Source organism: Rattus norvegicus, chromosome 3 (genome assembly GCF_021556685.1).
Source record: "Rattus norvegicus strain SHRSP/BbbUtx chromosome 3, alternate assembly SHRSP_T2T, whole genome shotgun sequence".
NCBI classification, from domain to species: domain Eukaryota; kingdom Metazoa; phylum Chordata; class Mammalia; order Rodentia; family Muridae; genus Rattus; species Rattus norvegicus.
In genome coordinates this window covers 119,690,963-119,717,784 of record NC_141536.1, presented here as the reverse complement: position 1 = coordinate 119,717,784, position 26,822 = coordinate 119,690,963, and the positions used below count along the sequence as shown (strand labels likewise).

At 45.5% G+C, this 26,822-nt stretch overlaps 1 protein-coding gene, 2 long non-coding RNA genes and 1 other non-coding gene across 8 annotated transcripts in view; 1 reads left to right on the top strand and 3 right to left on the bottom strand.

Moving 5' to 3' along the window:
* Positions 1–26,822, bottom strand: part of Shld1 (shieldin complex subunit 1) — a 72,466-nt gene that overhangs the window by 31,883 nt on the left and 13,761 nt on the right. For 2 of the 5 annotated variants that reach the window (XM_087654413.1, XM_087654411.1), the window contains exon 1: positions 21,243–21,436. Coding sequence is in view for 1 of the 3 variants with exons in the window: in XM_087654411.1 (XP_087510537.1) it covers positions 21,243–21,417 (175 nt within the window). In the remaining 2 variants the exon portion in view is untranslated. 5 annotated transcript variants of the gene reach the window in all.
* LOC120101966 (U6 spliceosomal RNA) lies at positions 9,129–9,236 on the bottom strand. The gene has a single exon (XR_015685041.1). It is a non-coding gene; the product is annotated as a U6 spliceosomal RNA (small nuclear RNA).
* On the bottom strand, positions 13,085–15,500 carry LOC147995698 (uncharacterized). The gene is made up of 3 exons (XR_015684627.1): positions 15,431–15,500; positions 14,079–15,164; positions 13,085–13,955 (listed from the first exon to the last, which is right to left on the bottom strand). It is a non-coding gene; the product is annotated as an uncharacterized LOC147995698 (long non-coding RNA).
* On the top strand, positions 14,211–17,297 carry LOC148006545 (uncharacterized). The gene is made up of 3 exons (XR_015684629.1): positions 14,211–15,197; positions 15,237–15,527; positions 15,564–17,297. It is a non-coding gene; the product is annotated as an uncharacterized LOC148006545 (long non-coding RNA).

Genomic DNA, 26,822 nt, shown 5'->3' with positions numbered 1-26,822 from the left:
TGAATGAATAACATGGTTATGTTCCATATGCTGTTCTAAGACCTGGAGATTCCATGACAAGAAATGAAAAAATGGCCTCTGCTCCATGCCGTCTGGAAAGATCTAGAGGGGACATTTAGAAATTAAGTGTGGGTGTTAGGGAGGGAAACAAAGAATAGCCTGTCTACACAGGACACATGATAAAAAGTGACAGAATGACCCGCGGATCCCGGCCCGCAGCAGCTCTCTGCTCCCAAACCCCGTGGGAGAGAGACCTCACCGCCTGATCAGGTGGGCACTCCTGAGGCTGCAGAGCGGAGGAGACCACCAACACTGCCCACCCCTGCCCACATCCCTGGCCCAAGAGGCAATTGTATAAGGCCTCTGGGTTCCCGTAGGGGAGGGCCCAGGAGCGGCAGGATCCCTGCGCCTGAGACACCGCTGGAACCTGAAGGAAACAGACCGGATAAACAGTTCTCTGCACCCAAATCCCGTGGGAGGGAGAGCTAAACCTTCAGAGAGGCAGACACGCCTGGGAAACCAGAAGAGACTGCACTCTGTGCACAACCAGACGCCAGAGGAAAACACCAAACGTCATCTGGAACCCTGGTGCACGGAGGCTCCCGGAAAGAGCGGCGCAGATCTTCCCAGTTGCTGCCGCCGCGGAGAGGACTTGGGCAGTACCCCACGAGCAAACTTGAGCCTTGGAACCACAGGTAGGACCAACTTTTCCCCTGCAAGAAACCTGCCTGGTGAACTCAAGACACAGGCCCACAGGAACAGCTGAAGACCTGTAGAGAGGAAAAACTACACGCCCGAAAGCAGAACACTCTGTCCCCATAACTGGCTGAAAGAAAACAGGAAAACAGGTCTACAGCACGCCTGACACACAGGCTTATAGGACAGTCTAGCCACGGTCAGAAATAGCAGAACAAAGTAACACTAGAGATAATCTGATGGCGAGAGGCAAGCGCAGGAACCCAAGCAACAGAAACCAAGACTACATGGCATCATCGGAGCCCAATTCTCCCACCAAAGCAAACACGGAATATCCAAACACACCAGAAAAGCAAGATCTAGTTTCAAAATCATATTTGATCATGATGCTGGAGGACTTCAAGAAAGACATAAAGAACTCCCTTAGAGAACAAGTAGAAGCCTACAGAGAGGAATCGCAAAAATCCCTGAAAGAATTCCAGGAAAACACAATCAAACAGTTGAAGGAATTAAAAATGGAAATAGAAGCAATCAAGAAAGAACACATGGAAACAACCCTGGACATAGAAAATCAAAAGAAAAGACAAGGAGCTGTAGATACAAGCTTCACCAACAGAATACAAGAGATGGAAGAGAGAATCTCGGGAACAGAAGATTCCATAGAAATCATTGACTCAACTGTCAAAGATAATGTAAAGCGGAAAAAGCTACTGGTCCAAAACATACAGGAAATCCAGGACTCAATGAGAAGATCAAACCTAAGGACAATAGGTATAGAAGAGAGTGAAGACTCCCAGCTCAAAGGACCAGTAAATATCTTCAACAAAATCATAGAAGAAAACTTCCCTAACCTAAAAAAAGAGATACCCATAGGCATACAAGAAGCCTACAGAACTCCAAATAGATTGGACCAGAAAAGAAACACCTCCCGTCACATAATTGTCAAAACACCAAACGCACAAAATAAAGAAAGAATATTAAAAGCAGTAAGGGAAAAAGGTCAAGTAACATATAAAGGCAGACCTATCAGAATCACACCAGACTTTTCGCCAGAAACTATGAAGGCCAGAAGATCCTGGACAGATGTCATACAGACCCTAAGAGAACACAAATGCCAGCCCAGGTTACTGTATCCTGCAAAACTCTCAATTAAGATAGATGGAGAAACCAAGATATTCCATGACAAAAACAAATTTACACAATATCTTTCTACAAATCCAACACTACAAAGGATAATAAAGGGTAAAGCCCAACATAAGGAGGCAAGCTATACCCTAGAAGAAGCAAGAAACTAATCGTCTTGGCAACAAAACAAAGAGAATGAAAGCACACAAACATAATCTCACATCCAAATATGAATATAACAGGAAGCAATAATCACTATTCCTTAATATCTCTCAACATCAATGGCCTCAACTCCCCAATAAAAAGACATAGATTAACAAACTGTATATGCAATGAGGACCCTGCATTCTGCTGCCTACAGGAAACACACCTCAGAGACAAAGACAGACACTACCTCAGAGTGAAAGGCTGGAAAACAACTTTCCAAGCAAATGGTCAGAAGAAGCAAGCTGGAGTAGCCATTCTAATATCAAATAAAATCAATTTTCAATTAAAAGTCATCAAAAAAGATAAGGAAGGACACTTCATATTCATCAAAGGAAAAATCCACCAAGATGAACTCTCAATCCTCATCTTCGATTGGTTTATATACAAGTGTGCAATTTCTAGGCTTGAAAGTAAAATGATGCTATCTGGTGCTGGATAGAGGAGCCTTATTTTTTATTATGGCAGCTTGCTATTTTTGTAACATGGTGATTTGGTTGAACACAATAAAGTACAGTAGTAACTGATCTCCCCCTCTTCCTGGATGAGTGAGGAGATGATTAAATGTTGATGTCAGCATCCATGAGCATATTCAGATGAGCTTCTGCTTCTGTTGAAAAGGATGCTGTGTTTGATTGTGGTCCGAAGCTTTGAAGCACTACTTGGCATCTCCTTCCTTGGAGGTCTCACTGTTTAAACATAACAGATTTGATAGCTTGTTGGTAAGGTGAGGTCCAGCTTGTCTCCACTAGGTCATCTTCATGTGAATCCGGTGGTTATACGGTTTTGTTTTAGGGATATTTCATTTTTTTAATAACGGTTTTAGCTGACATTCATGGAGAGAATGAATCCTTAGAAGTGCCACTAGTGAAAGGAAATCCTGTCTAGAGTATGTTTCTTTACAAAGCTGTGTCACACCATCCTTTGGGCCCTCTGCTGGAAAAGTAGAATCAAGTCTCAAATAATGCCTTTTAAATTGTATCCTCTAGTATTATAGATGTAGGACAGTACTGTATCATACCTCTGTGGATGTAAAATAGCTTGTACCTGCTTTATGATACGTAGTAGTGACCGTGCTTTATCAGAGCTGTTTTTAATGATGTTGCTCAGAATGTTTTCTTTCCAGATGATGATTGAGAAGCTAATTTAAAAAAAAAATGGTGCCAGGTACCACAAGAGTAACAGAACTGTGCTGTTTTCTCGGGTTTTGTTTTTTTTTACTTTTTTTTTTTTTAATGGAGTGTGCTGGATGTCTCTACAGTTTTGTTCAGATGACTGCAGAACCTGGAAAAGCTGTTGCTGCTGTTGATGCATAACACACTGCTATTATTGGTCTTTTTATATAAATATAAATATATATATACAGAAAAAAAAGTGACAGAATGATAAGAAGTGATAAGAAAAAGGCCGGGACTCTACTGTTCATAGTGAGCGTTCTTAGCAGTAAAGAGTGCCTGCTATGTGTGAACCTTCTTGAAGTTTGGAAAGACACAGGTAACTTTAGGGGATTGTCAGAGAATGTAGAGAAGCATGGTTGTCTGTCCATAAGTGGATGATCTAAGGTAGCAATTCCCAGAAGGAGCAGCAAGGTCGACACACGAACCACACCTAGTAAGGTAATAAAAAGCCATTCAGCTCTCTTGGTGCCTGACTAGAGGCAGGGGAGATCGCAGACTAGGTGGGTTCGTTATTTCCAGCATTTCTCCAGGTAAGGAATTCTGGGAAAGGAAACAGCAGGAAAGGTGAAGGGATACCAAGGTCATGGTGTGGTGGGTGAGCAGCCATAGAACAGCAGAGTTGTAGGAGAGGTGCAGGTTCCCTAAAACAATCTGGCTGCTTGCTACCTGTGTGGACTGTTAAAGTGAAGTCACCTGGGAGGATCTTGCTCTCCTATACAAACCCCACCTCAGAGACAAGAAATAACTGTACAGAGACAGCTGAATAGCAGTCATGCTCAACTAATGACCATATCCAAGTAAGCTGCTGGAGGCAGGAGGATGGAGGGTTCTAAGTCATCCTTGGCTACAAAGAGAGTTCAAGGCCAGCCTCAGCTTCGTGAAACCTCTGTCCAAACAGACGGATAAGCAAATGATGATTAGTTCTGGTGTAAACCCATGGTTATGTTCCTAAGGAACCCACGACACTAAGAAACATTAAAAAATAGCTAGTCAACATAGAAAAGGAGAGCTGAGGCTACAGATCATGCTGGGTGATTCTTCCTGTAGTAGTCCAACAATGAAGAGTTGAATTTTGTCACTAGCCACAAATGATAAAGGGCTGGACCACAGACCAACAAGAGACTCGGAAGAAATAACCTAGACAGCAGGAAAAAGTAACCTGTAGCCAGTTCACAGCCACAAACAGCACAGAAAATCCTCCTTGCTGCCAGGGGGGTCTCTGGCCTCCTCCTTCACCCTCCCAGGTGTGCCCAGGCCGTGAGTAGCCTTCTTTCTTCTAGTCCTGGGCTCGCTCCCCATGCCCCTTCAAGTCCTGAGGGTGCAGAAAGCCTCCGCTCAGTCGGTTCATAACAGCCAGTACTTTCCATGCAAATTTCTGAAAGGCTAATTAGCAATTTGTTTAAGGTCTCCTGCAGCAGATAAGATCATGAAAACAGCACTCTGTTAAATGAGGACTGCTTCTGATGTAATGGCCCCGTGGCACATCCTGCTACTTGTTTTAAATGGCACTGTGCCATCTTAATCCAGGCAGTCTTTGAGCCCAGCCAGTATGCCTATTAATATCAGAAATAACTTCCCCAGCAAGCACTTCCTCCCCTGAAGGAGAAAGACAGGAAGGGAAAATGCTCCCTGGTCATACCTATCTCTTTCCCATTTGCACCATGGGCTGCCAAATGTGCCAGCTCAGCCAAGACTGTAATGAGGAATCCAGTGATGAGCTTATAGAAGCATCGTCAGGGGCCTTTGCTTCCGAGAGGGTGTGAGAGCAGTGCTGGATGTACTGACAGGCTGACCTAATGGCACTCTCTCCTAGAATGCCCTGTGTCCCAGCACAGCAGACAGGAGTGGAGAGAATGGTCCACTTCTGCCTTGTTCACTCACTATGGAAGGCAGGTTACCATGACTACAGGACCGCTCGGCTTTTCTGGGTAAGAGGGCAGCTGGCAGGTTACACTCACTTGTCAGTCAGTGGTAACCCACACGTGCACTTTAACAGGAGCCAAGGAAAACGGGTGCACACTTTTCATTTGTTTCAAAGGAATATGCCTTCTTTAGGTGCAAGGCAAGGAGGGAACCAATGTGGTATTGTTGAAGGCAGTGATTTAGGCAACCATTTTGTGATCTGCAAGGCTAAGGTCTCTGGTGATTACAGAGTCATCTACACAATCTACAAGAAAAAAATCATTGCAGATATGAAAAAAAGAATATCAATGCAAGGGGCCAGAAAGGCCAGCAAAATTTTAGCATCCCAAAATAGGCCAGAGAAATCAAACGTTAATGGCTATGGTTGAAAGCTGGGCGTTTGCAGGTCGGAAAAGGGGCTCAGCAGTTAAGAGTCGTTCCTGCTCAACTCCGAAGGCTGGAGCTCAGGTCCAGCACCATGGGCAGCTCACAGAAAACTAGACGACCTGGGCTAGGGTGGTGGCTCATGCTTTAATCCTGGCATTCGGCATTCCAGCAGCAGAGACAGGCTGGTCTCCGTGGGTTCTGAGCCAGCCTGATCTACATAGTGAGTACAGGATAGCCAAGCTACATAGTGACCCTGCCTAAAAAAATAAATAAATAAATGAACAAACAAACAAATAAATAAAACAAACAAGAGCTTTGTCTTCTGATGGCAAGATGGACACACCCAGGAAGTCTGCTTGGCGGTCTGCTGCTCCTTACTGACTATACCAGGCAGCTCAGTCTGGTGGGCCTTCTGAAGTCTCCCATTATGGTTGGTGGAGAAGACAGGAGACATTTGTATCTTGCTCTATCTACCACAACAAGCGCTAGTTCTGAGATAGTTTCCCTAGACACATTCCACTATGTGTCCTTTTTTTTTTTTTTTAAGATTTATTTTATTTATATGAGTACACTGTAGCTGTCTTCAGACACACCAGAAGAGGGCATCAGATCCCATTACAGATGGTTGTGAGCCACCATGTGGTTGCTGGGAATTGAACTCAGGACCTGTGGAAGAGCAGTCAGCGCTCCTAACCACTGAGCCATCTCTCCAGCCCCACTATGTGTCCTTTAACAAACAGCTAGACAGTATTTCCAGTCAAGGGTGCCCCTCCCCACCATGTCTTCTCCTCTGACATGTGCTCCTGAAAGCCCTGGTCCATGGAAAATAGCTTGCCCACTTCTCCATGTTCTTTGTTGTTTTGATTTCTTGGATAATGACAAGGCCCAGGAGTTATGGAAGGAACCTGGGTCCCCCAAGGGGCTGCTTGGAGGAAAGCCCCACTTGTTGACCTGACCACCTGCCTAGAAAGGTTTACACAGACAAGGAAAATATTTCTATTCTCTGCTTTTAAAAACAAAGCAAAACAAACAAACAAACAAACAAAAAACTTGGATAGTGTGTGCTGGAGAGATGGTTCAGTGGTTAAGAACATTTGTTGCTCTTCAGAGGGCCAGAGACCAGAGATTCGTTCCAAGCACCCATATTGGGCAGCTCAAAATTGCTTGTAACTCTAGTTCCAGGGGAGCTGACACCCTCTTCTGGTCTCTGTGAATACTTCCATATACATCACATTGATTCAAGGGCAAGCGTGTGTGCGTGTGTACGCACTGAAGTATGATATTTAAATTCTATTCCTAGAAAATGTATTGTCTTAGTTACTGTTCTATTGCTGTGAAAAGGCACCATGACCAAGGTAGTGTATAGAGGAAAGTATTCCACTGGGAGCTTGGGCACACAGTTTCAGAGGGTTTGCCCATGATCAAAATGGCAGGAGCGTGGGCAATCATGACACTGAAGCAGTAGCCGAGAGCTCACATCTGACCCACAAGTTGCAGACAGTGTGAGACCAGACCTACTTGGCATGCCTCAAAATCCACCCCTCCTCTTCCAATAAAGACAAACCTCCCAATCCTTTCCAACAGTTGCACTAACTGGAGACCAAGCATTCAAACGGATGAGCCTATGGGGGCCGTTCTCATTCAAACCACAGATTTACCAAGGAGCAGTAAAACATGTCATCTAAAACAGCTGGCAAATGACAGCTCAGAATCTACTAACAGGGCTGGGGAGACAGTTCAGTCAGCACTGGTTGCCTTGCGGTCACGAGGACCTGATTAGAATCCCCTGAACTCATTCAAAGATGCTGGGCACAAGCACACACTTGTACTCCCGTGCTTTGGAAACGGAGACAGGAGTGCTGGGGCTCACTGGCCGGCCAATCTAAATAGTGACCTCCAGGCCCATGAGAGACCCTGCCTCAAAGGGCTTCGACAACATTTCTAAGAAGCTTATCCAAGGCTGTCTAGTGTGGCCACGTGCATGTGCACACTCATGTATATATACTCATCTACATACATGAATATACACATTCAAGTTTTTAATCTACTATTTCTCTGAACGTACATTCTAGAAAAAGACAAACTGTAGGAACAGTAAAAAAAAAAAAAAACCATGTTAAAAAAAGAAAACCTTCAGCTTGAGACTGAACTTGAGGGAAAGGACAGAAGGGTGAGTAGGCAAAGGAGAGGTTTTGAGGTGATAAAGCTATTCTGTGTGGCCTGGCTGTGCTCTGATGTGAGGTTCCTCCTACAGGCCCTCTTATCAAATGCCTGGTCCTCCACTGGTAGGTAGCAAGGGCTGTCCTAGATGCTTGTGGGTACTTAGGGTGTGACTCAGTTGGGAGAAACAGTTCCTGGGGGAGTCACTGGCCTTGGAAGGTTGTCCTTGGCCCCTGGCTCTCCTCTCTCTCTGCCCCACCCTATTCTCTGGAGGAACAGCCTTCCCCACAGTGTCCTGCTTTCTGAGAATCTAATCAAGCCCACGGGTCCAAGAAACCACGACAGAAACCTTGTAAATCATGAGCCACAATAAATTCTTTAAGTTTTTTTAAAAAATGAATATTTGGTCACGGTAATAAGAAAGCTAACCAACATAATAACACAGTGGTCAATAGAAACAACTTTACATGTGTCCAAGTCCAGAGGTTGTACCACACCTAGTGAACACACCTGTGACCTATGTACTTTGCTGACAGCAATAAGCATATCACTGTGGTGGGGAGAACTGTGCATATGTGAGAGAGGATGTATATGGGAAATCCCTGTGCTTCCAATTGTGTTATGAACTTAGAAATGCTCTGAAAAGGAACTGCTTTTATTTTTACATTTTATATTCATTAAATAGAAGGAGAAGAGCTGAATAAGTCTTATAAAAGCTGTTAGGCTGTTAGAAAAGTTCGTTTCTGATTCCTTTATTAAAACAGGCCTTTCCATGATGGGAATGTTCTTCACGAGTCACCTAACATGGAGGTCACTCTTAGAGCACTTGAAATAGGACCACCATGACTTAGGGCCATGGGTTTTAGAGGTACATGGCCTTATATAACTGCTGGTACCATATTGGAAAGACTGCTCCAGAACCTCATGGTTCTCCAGCTCAGAATGGAAACTGGTTGACCCAAATTCTATTTCTGAGAGCTGGCACACAGCATATCATCTGCATTTCCAATCTCTAAAATTCAGGAAAGAGGCACCATTTGGTACTTCAGCATCTTCTGTCCCAAATAACCCAGCCTCCGGTGAACCCCAGTGGAAGAGTTCCTACTTGCACATGACTAGAAATCTCCCGGTGTAGACTGATGTGGAGTAAAATAAAATAACTATGCATATGGCTATTTAGGTGTGCATGCATTTCAGAGAAAATTTCTTAAATGCCACCCAAATAGCTTTACCATTTAGTGGCACCACGGTGTGTGAGGATGCCAAAGTCACTTTAACTCCCAGTGGGTCGTGGCAGGCAGTGGCAATACTGTGCTTGACAAAGGTCCCCTGTGCTGACATCTGTACTGCACAATGCTTATATCTCACCAGATGAGATATTTTTGAAACAAAAACTGTCAAGGGGTAAAAAAAAAAAAATTAATGCAGCCGTAAAGCGAAGCACTAACTTTCATATTTAAAATGTGGACTGTTTCATTACTTTCCATGTCATTCATGACATTTGCGCATCATCCTGGTGCAGGGGCCATCCTAATCCTCTCAGGATCACTCCAATTTTAGTATATGTGCTGCCGACGCGAACACTAACTTAGCTAGTGAGCTGGCTAAGCAGGTTGAGGAACCTGCAGACACCCTGATGACCTGGGATCGATACCCGAAACCCACACGGTGGGAGGCAAGAAGTGACTTTCCTAAGCTGTCTTTGGAACACACACACACACACACACACACACACACACACACACACACATCATGATAATTTCTAAAATGATAATTTCAAAAAATTAGATTGCAGGGTTTTGGTAAGAAGTCAAACTATGGTAATGCATATAAATGAGAAAACTCGGTGCTGGAGGGATGGCTCAGCAGTCAGGAGCACAGGCTGCTCTTCCAGAGAACCTGTGTTCACAAAACCTGTACTGGGTGGCTTACAACCGTCTATAACTCCAGTCATGGGGGATCCAATGCCTCTTCTGGTCTCTGTGGGCACAGAGATACAAGCAGGAAAACATCCATATACATCTAAGTAAATATTAAAAGGAAGGAGAACTCAAGGCCAGCCAGGGATATTTGAGACTCAAAAACCTAACAACAACAACAACAAAACAAAAACAAAAACAAAACAAAACAAAAAAACAAAACAATCACAAGCCTTGAGTCAACCAGTAGGGGCTGAGGAGGGAACTGAGGTGCGATGTTGGTGACAAGGAGGCTGGGAAGAGGACTGTGTGACAGGAACAAAGACCCACTCACTGTGAGGGCTGGAGGCAGACAGGCCAGGTGGCAGGGGAGGAGAAAGCTGCTTCTTTTTTCTCAGTAGACTGAGGAGGAAGCAGAATCCTAGGAAGCAGATAACATCACTTCCTAAACTGACAACAGCCAGCCTCAGATTTGGACAGGAGGGGGCGCCAAAGCCCAGCGGGCAGCCCAGCCCACAGCCTGAGACCTGGTCAGGTCACAGCCTGAGGGAGACAGAGAGGCCTCATCTACAGAGACTGGTAGCAGTGGGTCAGTCACCTCCACTTGCATGCTTGCCAGGCTGCAGGACTCTGAGGATGGGAACTGCAGCTTCCCCATAACAACTAATGATCCCCATGTCTGCTGTTGCTGTGCGTGTCCTGGGAACTTCTCTTCCATGGTGCACTACCAGTGTTGGTCTCCAGCTCGCACAATATGGCAGAAGTGATGCCCAGGTCCTCACATTCATTCATATTCTCTCTCTCTCTCTCTCTCTCTCTCTCTCTCTCTCTCTCTCTCTCTCTCTGCCCCTCCTCCCCTCCCCTGTCATATTTTAAGGACATTCTGATGCCCAAAAAGGGGGTTTCTGGAGAAGAACAGAGATTTGAGCTTCTCAGAAGCAGGCTCTCCACCACTGCCTAGGCTTCAACTTCACCACCGAGGCAGGAGCACCTGGCTAAGCTAAGCCCTCCTGGGTTTCTGGCCTCCAAAACTGGGAAACTTTCATCCGTTCAGTTTGGGGTACTCCCCGCAGGTGGCCAAACCCCCTAGCCCTCCGTACACACTTTACTTCTTACACTGCAATAACCTTTACCAAACTGTACCTTACAGGCTGAATAACAATGTCAGTCATAGGTCTCCATACACTTTTTAAGCCCTTGTAATTAGTATACAATGGGCATTATACACCTGTGATCAATTTTCTCAGGGGATGTAACTCAGACGGTGAAAGATTTTTCAAAAGACCATAAAGAGCTATGACATCATCGTGTATCTCAGCAGTACTCCAGGCTGGCTTTTCCCTCGCTAGGCTCTTTGCCCAAGTTACCCCTGGAGATGAAAGGAAGGGGAGTAAAAGCTTCTGCTGTGAGAAGGTGGAGCCTGTAGGCTAAGCCATCAGAGTGAAGGTGACAGAAGTAAAAGCTTGTGCTAAGGCACAGCCAGCAGGTTATCATCATGTAAAGTTCTCCACGCTTTATAAACAGGCTCACATTTTTCATTTTGCTTTTAAAATTCTTTTCAAGTAAACACAGCTTCTATTATGAATATTTTATACTCTGTTTTCCTGGTTATTCATCTCCCAAATGGGGAAGGCTGCCTTTAACTCATACTTCATCCCCAGGAGACAGCATGGTGCCAGCATAAGTGCTCTCTGACATCTACTAAATGAGGAACAGAGCCTGTCCAGTGGGCCGGTCAAAGAACGCCTGTTGAGTGCCCATGCATAGCAAAAGCTGCCAAGTCTGTAAAACTTAACACGATCTACGCTTACATGGACTCACCCCAACACCTCTGGTTTGTGGCTTTCCTGTGTTTTATTAAATTTGAGTTTAAAAAAATATTTTAAGATAGGGTTTCTCTATGTAGACGGGGCTGGCCTTGAATTTATAGAGACCCACCTGCCTCTGCCTCTGCCTCCTGAGTACTGGGACTAAAGGCATATACCACCAAATCCAGCCTAGATTCTGAATTTTAAAAGTCACAGTACCTTTGCAAACACTTTACAAAGAGCGCAGCTACACAAACACTCACAAGCCCTCATCTCCTATTCTCTCCTTTGTCATTTTTCGGGCATAACCACAAAGGTTTAAACAGAGCTTGTAGTTTCTAATTCATCTGAAGTCAAGAAGGCTTCACTGGATGCTTACCATACTCCACAAGGTCAAAGCGATGACCAAGATGGACACTGTGGTTAAGCAAAAATGAGTTTGGAAAGAATTATCTTCAATATTGTCAAATTCTTCTATCATCAGAATAGGTTTGCTTTCAAATGGTGTGTACAGATTTTAAAATTGGAAGAAAATAATAGAGTTCCTATCGGGGAGGAGTGCCGCTCTTATAAGGAAGGAAAGCCTGGGCTGATCCAGTCGGGAACAATGAGTGCAGAGGCGCGCAGGCCACAGTGCGCAGGCGCACAGCTATGCTCTGCAGCCGGATTCAGAAGGATGCTCTGCTGCGCTCTGTCTGGGTCTCTGCACAAAAAGCTTTGCCTCTGAACCCTGTTTCCTGATCTGAAAAATATTGACACGGTCTGGAGGCGGGGGGGGGGGGGTGTCCTCTTTTGGAAGAGGAGGAAGATTATATGAGATACATTGTCCTTGGCTATAGAGCAAGTTCAAGGTCAAGCTTTGCTACATGAAAGCTTGTCTTAAAAAAGATTCCCAGAGCTGGAGGGTGGCTCCGTGGTTTTGAGCACTTGCTGCACCAGCTGCGGACCTGGGTTCAGTTTCCAGTGCCCACAGCACAACCTGGAACTGCTTAACTCCAGTTCCAAGAGATCAGTGTCCGCGTGCACTTTCTCCTTATGCACAGAAAACTGGCATTTTAGTCACAGAGCTCACTTGATAAGCAAAAGAAAATATACTAGTTTACTTTTTTTTTCTTTTTTTCGGAGCTGGGACCGAACCCAGGGCCTTGCGCTTGCTAGGCAAGCGCTCTACCACTGAGCTAAATCCCCAACCCCACTTTCTTGTTTTCTTAACATTTATTTATTTTGTGTGTGAGGTCAGAGGACAATGCTGTGCCAATTTTGGGCACTGAACTCCAATTGTCAGGCTTAGTGACAAGCACCTTTCCCTGCTTGGGCCATCTCCCTGATCCTGTAATACCAGACAGCCTGTCCAGATTGTACAAGCATATCACATTATCAGAGGCCTTTGCTGGTCATCTTATATGAATTGACTGCCCCCCCTTCTCAAATGCTGCTTATGAATTGGCCCCAGCCCATCTCTAATGCTGTTTATGAATTGGCCCCCTCCCCATCTCTAATACTGTTCATGGATTGGTCCCCCATCTTTAATACTGTTCATGGATTGGTCCCTCCCCATCTCTAATGCTGTTTATGAATTGGCCCCCTCCCCATCTCTAATGCTGTTCATGGATTGGTCCCCCATCTCTAATACTGTTCATGGATTGGTCCCTCCCCATCTCTAATGCTGTTTATGAATTGGCCCCCTCCCCATCTCTAATTCTGCTTTTCTTTTCCTCATAACACATCTGATATACATGTCTTTGTTTAATTGTCGACCTCCCTCTTCCATGTAGAATCTGAAAGCCTCCTGGAATGGTTTGAATTCCTATTTTATCCACTGTCTCCCCAGTGCCATGTACAGGGCCTGGAGTCTCACTGATGCCCTATAGCCATTTCTTAACAACCAGATGAACACCGTCTACTACACTGTAAGAAATCCAGTCAGCAGGGGTCAGGTAATGCCCCAATATAACATGAAAATAACTCTGTACGTTTGTAGTTGATGTCTATATGCAGGCGAGGGCAGGCACAAGATAAGGCAAGGCCTGTGATTGGGCAGTGAAAAGGGAAGATGGGCACAGAGTTTTAGAGAGAGGAGAAAGGGACAGAAGAACCAAGATGGAGGCAGGGAAGGATGACCCAGATCCGTGTGGCCTTAAAGGGCCACCGGTAGTAATGAATATTTCTTAAAGGGATGGATTGTCATAGGACAATTTGACTTATCTAGGTGGGCAGATTATATCATTATCAATTCGCTGTGAGCTTATTGTGCGGACGTTCTGTGGAATGAGAATTTAACATATAAATCTGGATGCTAAATTACAAGCTTATTGAGCTTTGATCTTAACAGGTTACTGAGATTGTGACTATAACCACAGGGGGCGGATGCTGAGAATGTGAACAGAGTCTGCAGTAAAAGAGCCACAAGATAGGCGGTTTCCGTATGGAACTGGCGTGGCAGTGGCCCACCTTGGGGACTAGATAGACGGTGAGATCACTGCAGGGCCCAGAGAGTAGCCGGCAGCAGCGTGAGATGGAGATTGGGAGCTCAGCGGTTGAGACACTTTGCTGATTAAGATGAAAATACCCCGGGGCTGGGGATTTAGCTCAGTGGTAGAGCGCTTACCTAGGAAGCGCAAGGCCCTGGGTTCGGTCCCCAGCTCCGAAAAAAAAAAAAAAAAAACCAAAAAAAAAAAAAAAAAAAAAGATGAAAATACCCCGTAGATGCCATGTGGCCCTATTGGTAGATTCCTTTTTTTATTATTTACTGCTGCATACACTAGCAATAAATAATATCCAGTGATAATAATTCACACAGCAAAACCAAAGCTCACTATCCCGCTGGCCAGTTTTATAAAAAGCAGGGAGACCATGTTACTGAGTATTTCAGATCCAACAAACATGACCCATAAAACTTTATAGAAACCCCCTCAGGGGTGGGAGGGAGGGACAGTCTTGGTTGTTCTCCAGAGTCCACTCAACACTGACAGTTCAAAGACTTCTAGACTCTAAGCAACAGTTATCCATTTTCCTTATATCCTCCATCTTTGTTGATAAGCGCCCAGCACAAGAAGCAGCTCACTATGCTAGCTTCCTCAGAATCCCTCCAGACGCTGGCCTGGAGACAGGTGCTCACCAGCTAGCACCAAGTGAGAAAAGCAGGGACTACAGAAGGCTGATTTTTATTTTGGGATTTTTCATTTTAGATATGCAAATATCAATTCTTCCAGAAATAGTGATAGGCTTGCAAAGAGAGTGATATTTTAAAGCTCTTTCCTTTAGAAAATAAAAATAGTACAGCAATCTATTCAGATCTTTAAATTAAAAAAAAAAAGGTTAGATGTGCATTGTCTCAACCCTCATAGCAACTAAGTATCAGTATCATTCTACTGATGAGAAAAGTATGGGTGTGAACTATCTACCATGGGTCACAGGCAAAGAGAGGCAAGAGAATTTAATGCAAGCTCCCAGACATAATCCATTTATCAGTTATTCTATTGCTAGTGAGGTCTCAGCTCAGCATCAATACAGTCATGTCAGAGATACCAGCTCAGCATCAGTACCCCCAAAATCAGAGGTAACAACTCAGCATCAGTACCCCCAATATCAGAGATAACAACTCAGCATCAGTACCCCAATATCAGAGATACCAGCTCAGCATCAGTACCCCAATATCAGAGATAACAACTCAGCATCAGTACCCTAATATCAGAGATACCAGCTCAGCATCAGTACCCCAATATCAGAGATACTAGCTCAGCATCAGTACCCTGTGTCAGAGATACCAGCTCAGCATCAGTACCCTGTGTGTCAGAGATAACAACTCAGCATCAGTAGTACCCTCAGCATCATTACCCCAAATTCAGAGATATCAGTACCCGGTGTGTCAGAGATACCAGCTCAGCATCAGTACCCTGTGTCAGAGATACCAGCTCAGCATCAGTACCCTGTGTCAGAGATATCAGCTCAGCATCAGTATCCTGTGTCAGAGATATCAGCTCAGCATCAGTACCCCAATATCAGAGATTACAACTCAGCATCATTACCCCAAATTCAGAGATATCAGTACCCGGTGTGTCAGAGATACCAGCTCAGCATCAGTACCCTGTGTCAGAGATACCAGCTCAGCATCAGTACCCTGTGTCAGAGATACCAGCTCAGCATCAGTACCCTCTGTGTCAGAGATACCAGCTCAGCATCAGTACCTGTGTCAGAGATACCAGCTCAGCATCAGTACCCTGTGTGTCAGAGATAACAACTCAGCATCAGTACCCTCAGTGTCAGAGATCCAGCTCAGCATCAGTATCCTGTGTCAGAGATATCAGCTCAGCATCAGTATCCTGTGTCAGAGATATCAGCTCAGCATCAGTACCCCAATATCAGAGATTACAACTCAGCATCATTACCCCAAATTCAGAGATATCAGTACCCGGTGTGTCAGAGATACCAGCTCAGCATCAGTACCCCGATGTCAGAGATACCAGCTCAGCATCAGTACCCTGTGTCAGAGATACCAGCTCAGCATCAGTACCCCGATGTCAGAGATACCAGCTCAGCATCAGTACCTGTGTCAGAGAAGATTGCTTGCAGGAGGAGTTTACAATGGCTGGGTTTTCGTCCAGTTTGAGGCAAGAAGCCTTTAAAGAAAAAGCATTCTAGTTAGTTCATGTCAGCTGGACACATGCCAAGGTCATCTGGGAAGAGATAAGTTCAGTGAGAAAATGCCTCCATCAGACTGGCCTATAGGCAAACCCGTGAGACATTTTCTTGACTTATGAGTATGTGGTATTTCTTGTTTAATGACTGATGTGGGATGGTCTCGAACACTGTGCAGTGACACACACCCCTTGGCAAGTAATCCTGGAGGATATAAGAAAGCAGGCTGAGTAAGCCATGAGGAGCAAGCCACTAAGCAGCACTCCTTCATGGCCTCTGCTTCTGTTGTTGCCTTTAGTTCCTGCCCTGACTCCCCTCAGAGGTGCAGTGTGACCTAGAAGTTGTAATAAACCCAGATGAAACAATCCCTTTCCCCTACAGGCTATTTTTAGCCATGGTGTTTATCACAGCAACATGATTTCTATGTGGTTAGCTCAGACCTCCACTCACTTATCCAGTGACCTGCTGATACCACAGGAGGAACGTACTCTGAGAGTAAGGGGAACTATGAAGACCTCTGTCCCTAAACTGTCATAGAGACCATGGTCTGGAGCATTTCTCTAAGCTGTGATCTCCATATCTTTAATTAGAGAAGAAGAGGCCCTGTATCTCTTCCTGCTGTGAGTGGACCAGAGCTCAGTAAGTGATTATCTGAGCTATATGTGCAAATGAAGGGATGCTGACTGGCTACTGCTGAAGTGACAGTGGTGGCTGGGCAATCTTATCATTAAGTTGGAGCTTGGAGCTGGATGTCCAGATTCAAAGTATAAGATGGTCCTAAATGCCAGGGCATCTGCAGAGCTGGCCAAGTATTTGACGATTGATAGATAGATGAAGGATATGTGTCTGGTGCTCCAAAAACACGAGTTGAACAGAACATCTGTATGTGCCTACTGCCAACCTCTCCTGACCCCCAGAGCACATCTGCAGTGGCAGTGATGCAATAGCTTAAGACTTACAGTCACCACAGAATGCGGGCAAATGCCCTCATTCACATGCTCACACAAAATAACGCAAAATTACACATGCATATGTATGTAACAATAACTAGTGAAAAAAGAGACCATGAATTTGAAAGGGAGCAAGGATGGGTATATGGGAGCATTTGGAGAGAGGAAAAGGAAGGAAGAAATGACATAATTATATTATCATCACAAGAAATAAAATACTTCAAAAACTGTAGTACAGATAAAGTTTATGGAGTTACCCTGCTGTAAAAATATACTAGTCTTCATAAACAGATAATTTTAAGGATTGAACCACAAGGCTAGAAGGCAGATTTTTGATGACAGAGGGCAGTGTTGCAAGCCTCAGAAAATTATGCCCGGTCTTTGGATATTTAATAAAATTTGACTTGCTGGATTTATATAAAAAAAAAAGCAAAATAATTATGTAACTCCCCAGAAGTCCTGCAGCTACTCAGAACAGCTATCTGCTAATTGCCATCCAGCTCAGTGTCAGCCTCCTCCACCATAGCATCTGTTCCCTTGGTTACTCTGCATCTAGGGCAGCCTCTTACTGAATAATACATCTTTGACAAAAGCACAATACAGACAAAAATAGGCAATAAACAAACAACAAAACAAAGAAACAAAACCAAAACCAGAGTGTCAGTGAGGCCTCAGTGTGAACAGCCAGTGGGAAAGCCACCCCGAACACTGAAGAACCTCCACCCACCAGATGCCAGTCGGACACTCAGGTTCTAACAGTCCTAAGAATTGAATCCTGCTGTGCCTTCTGGGAGGCGAGACTGCCCCTAGGTGAGTTACTTTCATAGCCCACAAGCTTGTTGTAAAATGTAGGGTCACAGGGAAACCCTCCCCCTGCAGCTGCTGAGGGTCGGGTGAACTGGACCATTCCCAGTGGTAGAAGAGAAGTGCAGTAAGGAGCAAGTTGGACTACCATGACCTTGTGACCTTGTGACCACCATACTTTACCTGATGCTGTTACTTGGCTATCTAACAGTAAAACGGTGATATAAAGGAATGTGGGGAACCTAGCTGTGAGCTCAGGGTAAGTCGATGCTAAAGATTTCCTTAATGACACCATGTAGACGGGATGCTCTCAGGAAGGACTCTAAATTGTGGTTCTCAGGTTTCCTAATGCCGTGACCTTTAATACAATTCCTCATGGTTTAGCAACCCTCAACTACAACACTATTTAGCCGCTAATTCCTAACTAATTTTGTTACTGTTATAAATTATAATGTAGATATGATAGGCAGGACATCTGATATGGGACCCCCCCCAGGGCTGAAGAACCACAGGTTGAGAGCCACTGCTCTAAACTGTGGTCCTATTCATCTCATGGAACTGCGTGCGTTTCCGGCTTGGTACAAAAACAATACATGTACAACCGACCTGTCTACTTAGCTGCATCGTTCAGTAACTTTTAAAAGCTGTCATCACTTATAAATACGATTTTGGAAAGAGACGACCGCCCAGCACTTCTCACCTCCTCCTAGGAGTGGCTCTTGCACCTCCACCTCTGCAAGTGTCACCGAGTGTGTCACAGCTCTGTCCCCATATCACAGCAACTCAAAAACAAAAAAACCAAAAAGCCACCCCTAAGTTCCTGGCTGGGGTGTTAATTGGATGTTTTAAAACAAAATTTCCACCAAGATGAGCTCCTAGCAAAACTGAATTCTAAATACACACACATGTGGGATATGCACGTGTTCATGCGGGTGTACACGAATGTGCATGTGGGTACATGTACACATGTGCATGCGTGTAAAAGCCAGAGGCCAGCACTGGATGTTTTCTTCCATTGTTCCCCAGCCTACTTCAACTTTATTATTTTCAGTTATGTGTATGTGTTTAGGTGTGTAGAGGCGCCCATGGCCAGAACGGGCATCCTGTTTGGAGCTGCAGGTCCAGGTTCTGACTGACCAACATGGGGGTCTTGGGAACTGACTCCAGTTCTCTGCAAGAGCAGCGAGTGTTACACTTAAATGCTAAGCCATCCCTCCTGCTGCATACCTCATGCTTTCCTACCACATTTCTAGCCAAATGTGGAGCTCAACAATTCTGCTACACTTGCTGGCTAATGAGCTCCTGGGATTCACCTGTGACCCCCACCTCAGCACTGGGAGCATGACCGTGTTCTACCGAAGCCGGCTTTTATCTGGGTATTAGGGATCAGAACTTGGGCTCTCCCATCTTTCTTAGCAAGAACTTTATAGAGTGAGCCATCTCCCTAGTGCTACCCCTTCCTTGTTTCAAGATAACTCATTCTAAAGTTCAGGCAGACCTAGAACTCATGGCAATCCTCCTGCTTCAGCCTTTCTTTTCTTTTTTTTTTTAAGAATTATTTGTTTGTTTCATGTATGTGAGTACACTGTAGCTGTCTTCAGACACACCAGAAGAGGGCATCAGATCCCATTACAGATGGTTGTGAGCCACCATGTGGTTGCTGGGAATTGAACTCAGGACCTCTGGAAGAGCCGTCGGTGCTCTTAACCGCTGAGCCATCTCTCCAGGCCCTGCTTCAGCCTTTCAAGTGCTTTTACCCCCCCCCTCAAAGTATGTTTATGGCACAGTTTTGAGAAGATCTTTTGTTAGTTATTGGACTTCATATTTTTGGATAAAATCTGCTAAACTGGTAATATTTGGCATATTTGACATAGAGCTTCCAGATTTGAGTCTATCAATGAAAACATTCATTCACCGAATGCACTGAGATACATGTATAAAGAGATCCGAGACTGTCAGTGACAGTGAAGAGCTGGGCAACTAAACATTCATCCTGTATCATTCACCACATCAGATAAATTGTGATCAAACATACACTGAAATGCTGTGCAGCCATGAAAACAGGAGCACTGTACACGCACTAGTGTGACGAGATGCCCTGTCTCGGTAAATGAGAAGGACGCGGTACAGTGGTATCATGGGAACCCGTTCTTCCTGGCAGTACTCAAACTCAGGACCTCCTACATGCTGGACAAGTGCTCTCCCACTGAGCCTCATCCCAGAGCTACGCCCTATGCTTTTAAAACCTGATGTGCTCTTCGTGCATCTGAGCCCTCAGGTACCTGCGTATCCGTTTGTATGAAGACACTTACAGATGCAGGGAAGCAGCTGAGAGGACTTACAAAGTTGTTTACGGAGACGCTTCGTAGGTGACTGTGTAAATCATAATTATTTCATACATTTCACACAGAACTTGCTCTGTATATATAGACCAGCTGGCTTTGAACTTATGCAATCCCTGTGGCTACTAGTGCTGCAATTATATCCTGCCTTATGTTTGATTTTATATTTTGATGTAGTATTTACTTTTTTATTTCTGTTTTTTTTATTTTTTTTGGTTCTTTTTTTTTTTGGAGCTGGGGATCGAACCCAGGGCCTTGCCCTTCCTAGGCAAGCGCTCTACCACTGAGCTAAATCCCCAGCCCTCTGTTTTTTTTAAAAGATTGAAGTAAAACTTTATTACTAGAAGCTGCTGTGGGACTAGAGCTGGCTCAGTGGCTAAGAGCGCTGGCTGCTCTTGCAGAAGCCTGGTTTGGTTTCCAAGACTCACAGAGTGGCTGATAATTATCTCTAACTCCAGTTATAGGGAATCCAATGCCCTCTCTGTCCTCTGAGGATACTAGGTGTACACACAGTGAATATGCAATACATGCAGAAAAACATTCATATATATGCAGATATACATATACATACATACTTACATTCAATATTTATATAACCAAACCTAAAACACATGCACACACAAAGCTGCCAGGCTGGGCAGGGCTGAGGCAGGGAGATTGCTGTGAATTTAAGGCCAGCTTGACTATCTAGTGAGATCCCATCTAAACACAAACAGGGCTGTTGAGATAGCCCGGTAGGTAAATAAAGCCTAATGACCTGTTTTTGATCACTGGGATCTACATGTTGGAAAGAGAGAAACGACTCCTATAACTTGCCTCTGATGCCCACCTCACCCCACACATTAAACAAACAATTAATCAAATGTACTTTAAAAGCAAACAAAATAAACTAACTTGGGCTGGCAATATAGTTCAGTGGCACAGTGCTTGCCTAGCGTACATAACACAGACAGACAGACAGACAGACAGACAGACAGACAGACACACACACACACACACACACACACCAAATGAAACCAGACTAACTTTATCCTAAGTAAAGGCCTCTCTCCCAAATCTAGCAGAAGTAGTTCTACAAGAAGACTTTGGATATGCTCTTACACAGCTTACTGTCTGAACTCATTTCTACCTTTTAAGAAGCACAAGTCTTTCTTCTCTCTCTCCTTCCAAGCACGAGTTGTTGTTGTTGTTCTTCTTCTTCCTCCTCTTCCTCTTCCTCTTCTTCCTCCTCCTCCTCCTCTTCTTCTTCCTGTCTGTTGTTTTTGTGGTGCTGGGGAAATCAAAGCCAGCGACCCAACACACATGATAGGCAAGCACTGTACTGCTGAGTTGCACCCTGCAGCTGTGGAAGCACGTGGTCTAAGGCTTGAGCTATATTCCCCTAGAGGAACTTGAAGGGGCGTCCTTCCAACACTGTTAAAATAATCCTCGGAACCACAACTTGGGACAATCAGGAGCATCCCACAGAAATAGCACAGAAGAACTGGAGTACAGAGTATTTTCAGAACTCAGGAATGTGTATTACACTTCCAAATTTAATTTCATTGTTTTTCCAGATAGTGTCTCACTATGTAGGTTTCGTTGTCCTGAACCAAATTTAATTAAAAAACAAAACAAAGCAACATCACTGTGCCCACTTTAAATCATAATTAGATATAACAATGTGGCCAAGAGTTGTCCGCAGCCTTTGCACAAGGCAAAGGCCAGGAAGAGGCTTGGCCCTGCAGAGCTGCAGCTGAACGTGGCGAGTGCTGTGCTGGCACAAGACCACCAGCCAATGCTGGCACAAGACCACCAGTCAACGCTGGCACAAGACCACCAGCCAATGCTGGCACAAGACCACCAACCAACTAACCCTCTGGATGATGTAATCGTGACTGAAACAATTCAGGGAAGAAAAAGGTAAAGGTCTGCAGATCAGTCATTTACTATTAAATACAAAACTCAAGTCTTTAACGACACCATGTTGTTTTACTGGAGACAGAAGGTTGGCAGCCACTGCGACCACCACCCTGTACTTTCCCTCGGCCTGGATTTCCCAGTTCATACCCACTGGACACACAGAAACAAAAACTCATACATAAGAAGGAAATATTGGTGTCGTAGCTGACAATAATCAGCTATAATCAGGCACGATGGCTGAAGTCCATTTCCCCGTCACTCTGCAATGACACAGTAATGCTGTGCCCATGACTAGAAGCAGGGGAGAGTACTGGGAGCCAGCATGGTGAATCGTGCCTATAATCCTAGTCCTCAGCAGGCATAGGCAGGAGGATTACAGCAAATTCAAGGCCAGCCTCCACTACAAAGTGAGTTACGGCTCAGCTGGTGCTACAGAAATGAGATCTTGGGGGTTGGGGATTTAGCTCAGTGGTAGAGCCCTGAGCAAGGCCCTGGGTTCGGTCCCCAGCTCCAAAAAAAAAAAGAAAGAAAAAAAGAAAGAAAAAAAAGAGATCTTGTCTCCAAAACCAGGAGAAAATGAAAGTCTCTGGGCCCACACTGTTATTCTATCACAATTCCACTGTTGCGGCTGGAGAGGGGGCTCATGGTTAAAAGCACTGGCTCCTCTCCAAGGACCCAATCAATCCCCAATAGCCAGACACTCACAAACAAGTCTCAGGGTATACAACACCCTCTTCTGGCCTTCCCAGACATTGCATTCATACATCACAATGACATTCGTTCTAGAAACACACACACATATCATTCACTCGCTCTCTTTCCATATATATACTTTATACAATTATATATAGAATAAAATATACCTTTATATATGGAATAATTTAGCTTCAAAGACAAAACAGTAGAAATATATATTCTTTCTCTACATAATTACATGTATGTAGAGAGAGAATGTACATCTATATGTATTGGTTTCTTTGAAGCTAAATTTAATTCCTTCATACACTGGAAGGTAGTTTGTCAAAACTGATAGCTGACTCAAGGTTGGAATGGACTCCGAGTCATCCTCTTCGATGCCTTCAGACATCTCTTCTCTCAGAAACCCCTCTCCATGCTGAGGGTGGTCCTTAGCACCCGTCCTAGACAGTACAGACCATCTTGGTGGGTAAGACTTGGTGAGGTAGGTCAGTCAGTGGTTGAGCCTGCAGAGGCAGCTCCTGACACTGCAATCAGGAAGCAGGGCGGGCTCCGGCTGAGGTGGGGTTAGGCTGTAAGTCTTTCAGTCTTCTAAGGTAGGCCTTATATCCCAAAGATTCCAAACCTCCCCAAAGTGGCCCCCGATAGGAAGGACCGAGTGTTAAAACATACGAACCTGTGGGTGACCTTTCACACGGAAACAGTAACAAGTGATTGTTACACGAGAGGCTAGCGGTGTGGGAGGTGAGTGTTCTCTTTCACCCACTGTGCCCAACTTTATCAGGTAGTGTTATTGGAGAATGCACACACAGAGAGGAGACGCACACACAGAGACGCACACACAGAGATGAGACACACACACAGAGATGAGACACGCACACAGAGACACACACACAGAGATGAGACGCACACAGAGATGAGACACACACACAGAGACGCACACACAGAGATGAGACACACACACAGAGATGAGACATGCACACAGAGACACACACACACAGAGGAGACGCACACACAGAGATGCACACACAGAGACGCACACACAGAGACGCACACAGAGATGAGACGCACACACAGAGATGAGACGCACACAGAGATGAGACGCACACAGAGATGAGACACACACACAGAGATGAGACGCACACAGAGATGAGACACACACACAGAGACGCACACACAGAGATGAGACACACACACAGAGATGAGACACGCACACAGAGACACACACACAGAGATGAGACGCACACACAGAGAGGAGACGCACACACAGAGACGCACACACAGAGACACACACACAGAGACGCACACACAGAGACGCACACACAGAGACACACACACAGAGATGAGACGCACACACAGAGACGCACACACAGAGACGCACACACAGAGACGCACACACAGAGACGCACAGAGATGAGACGCACACACAGAGATGAGACGCACACACAGAGATGAGACGCACACACAGAGATGAGACGCACACACAGAGATGAGACGCACACACAGAGACGCACACAGAGATGAGACGCACACACAGAGATGAGACGCACACAGAGATGAGACGCACACAGAGATGAGGCTTAAAGGTGTTAAGGACTTGCCTAAGAACACCAGGTTAAAAAGTAAGAAAGCCCTTAGAACAGTGGTTCTCAACTTTTCTAAGGCTGCGACCCTTTAAAACAGCTAATCATGTTGTGGTGACCCTCGACCATATTTATTTTTGTTGCTTCTTCATAACTAATTTTGCTACCATTATGAATCACAATGCAAATATCCGATGCAGTATATGATGAGACCCCTATGAAAGGTTGTTTGACCTTGCAAAGGGATCTTAATTCACAACTAAAGAACTACTCTTAAAACCTCCAAGGCCATACTTCCTTCCACTCAGAGAGAAATGAAGGTCACCAGGCCCAGATTACAAATTTTACAGAAAGTTCAAACGTTTACATTCCTATTTTGTCTGCCCCAGTTTTCTTTTACTCTTCCAAAACAATCAACAGCTATACATGGTGATGGATGCGATCTATACACAGGAGAAGGCTGAGGCAAGGGAATCGAGTCTGAAGTCAGCCACATAGAGTGAGTTCCAGGCCAGCCCGGGCGAGACCTACCTTAAGAAAAAGATCCCCACACTAGGAAGTGGTGGAACTGTTCAAGACCAGCTGGGCGTGTGGCAAAAGCAGATGGATCTCTATAAATTTGAGGCTACCTGATCACCCTAACAAATTTTAGGATAGCAGAGCTACAAAATGGAGAAATCCTGTCTAAAAGAAGGTGCAAGTTCAAAGCCATCCTTATCTACTTAGTGAATTCAAGGCTAGCCTGGGCTTCCTGAGATGTAGTGTAGGATGATAGAAACAAACATAAGAGTTCTAGAGACCTAATTTCTTTCTTTTCTTTCTTTGTGCGTGTGTGCGTGGTGTGTGCCTGTGTGTGTGCGGTGTGTGTGTGTGTGTGTGTGTGGTGTGTGGTGTGTGTGTGGTGTGTGGGGGGGGTGTGTGTATGTGTGTGTGTGTGTGGTGTGGTGTGTATGTGTGTATGTGTGTGTGTGGTGTGTGGTGTGTGTGGTGTGGTGTGTGTGTGTGTGGTGTGTGGTGTGTGTGTGGGGGTGTGTGTGTGTGTGCGGTGTGTGTGTGTGTGTGTGGTGTGTGTGTGGGGTGTGTGTGTATGTCTGTGTGTGTGTGTGGTGTGGTATGTATGTGTGTATGTGTGTGTGTGTGTGGGGTGTGTGCCTGTGTGTGGTGTGTGTGTGTGTGTGTGTGTGTGTGGTGTGTGTGTGGTATGTGTGTGTGTGTGTGCGGTGTGTGTGTGTGGTGTGTGGTGTGTGTGTGGGGTGTGTGTGGGGTGTGTGTGTATGTGTGTGTGTGGTGTGTGTGTGTGGTGTGTGTGGGGTGTGTGCATGTGTGTGTGTGTGGTGTGTGTGTGTGGTGTATGTGTGTGGTGTGTGTGTGTGATGTGTGTGTGTGGTGTGTGTGTGTGGTGTGTGTGTGTGGTGTGTGTGGGGTGTGTGTGTGTGTGGTGTGTGGTGTGTGTGTATGTGTGTGTGTGTGGTGTGTGTGGGGTGTGTGTGTGTGTGGTGTGGTGTATGTGTGTGGTGTGTGTGTGGGGGGGTGTGGGGTGTGTGTGGTGTGTGGTGTGTGGTGTGTGTGTGTGTGGTGTGTGTGTGGTGTGAGTGGGGTGTGTGTGTGTGGTGTGGTGTATGGTGTGTGTGTGTGTGGTGTGTGTGTGTGGTGTGTGTGTATGTGTGTGGTGTGTGTGTGTGTGGTGTGTGTGGGGTGTGTGGTGTGTGGTGTGTGGTGTGTGTGTGTGGTGTGTGTGGGGTGTGTGGTGTGTGGTGTGTGGTGTGTGTGTGTGGTGTGTGTGTGTGGTGTGTGTGTGTGTGGTGTGAGTGGTGTGTGTGTGTGTGGTGTGGTGTGTGTGGTGTGTGTGGTGTGTGTGTATGTGTGTGGTGTGTGTGTGGTGTGTGTGGGGTTGTGGTGTGTGGTGTGTGGTGTGTGTGTGTGGTGTGTGTGGGGTGTGTGGTGTGTGGTGTGTGGTGTGTGTGTGGTGTGGTGTGTGTGGTGTGTGTGTATGTGTGTGGTGTGTGTGTGGTGTGTGTGGGGTGTGTGGTGTGTGGTGTGTGGTGTGTGTGTGGGGTGTGTGGGGTGTGTGGTGTGTGGTGTGTGTGGTGTGTGTGTGTGTGGTGTGTGTGTGTGTGGTGTGAGTGGGGTGTGTGTGTGTGTGGTGTGGTGTGTGTGGTGTGAGTGGGGTGTGTGTGTGTGTGGTGTGGTGTGTGTGTGTGGTGTGGTGTGTGGTGTGTGTGTGGTGTGTGTGTGTGATATGTGTGTGTGTGTGAGTATGTGTGTGCGCGTGTGTGTGTCTGTGCGGTGCGGACATGCAACTGAAGAGGCTGGAGGATACTGGATGTCCTGTTCTGTCACTCTGACGAATGCCCTTGACACAGAACCAGGAGCTTGATGTTCTCTTCAGTGACAGGGCTAGCAAGCCCCAGCCTCCTCCCACAACTCAGGCCACGCCTAAATATGGCCGCTCTGCCTTTTGCGTGGTTCCTGGGGTCAAACTCTGCTCTCCACAGAGCTTTTCCTCAGCCCGTCCTTTGTTCTTTGCT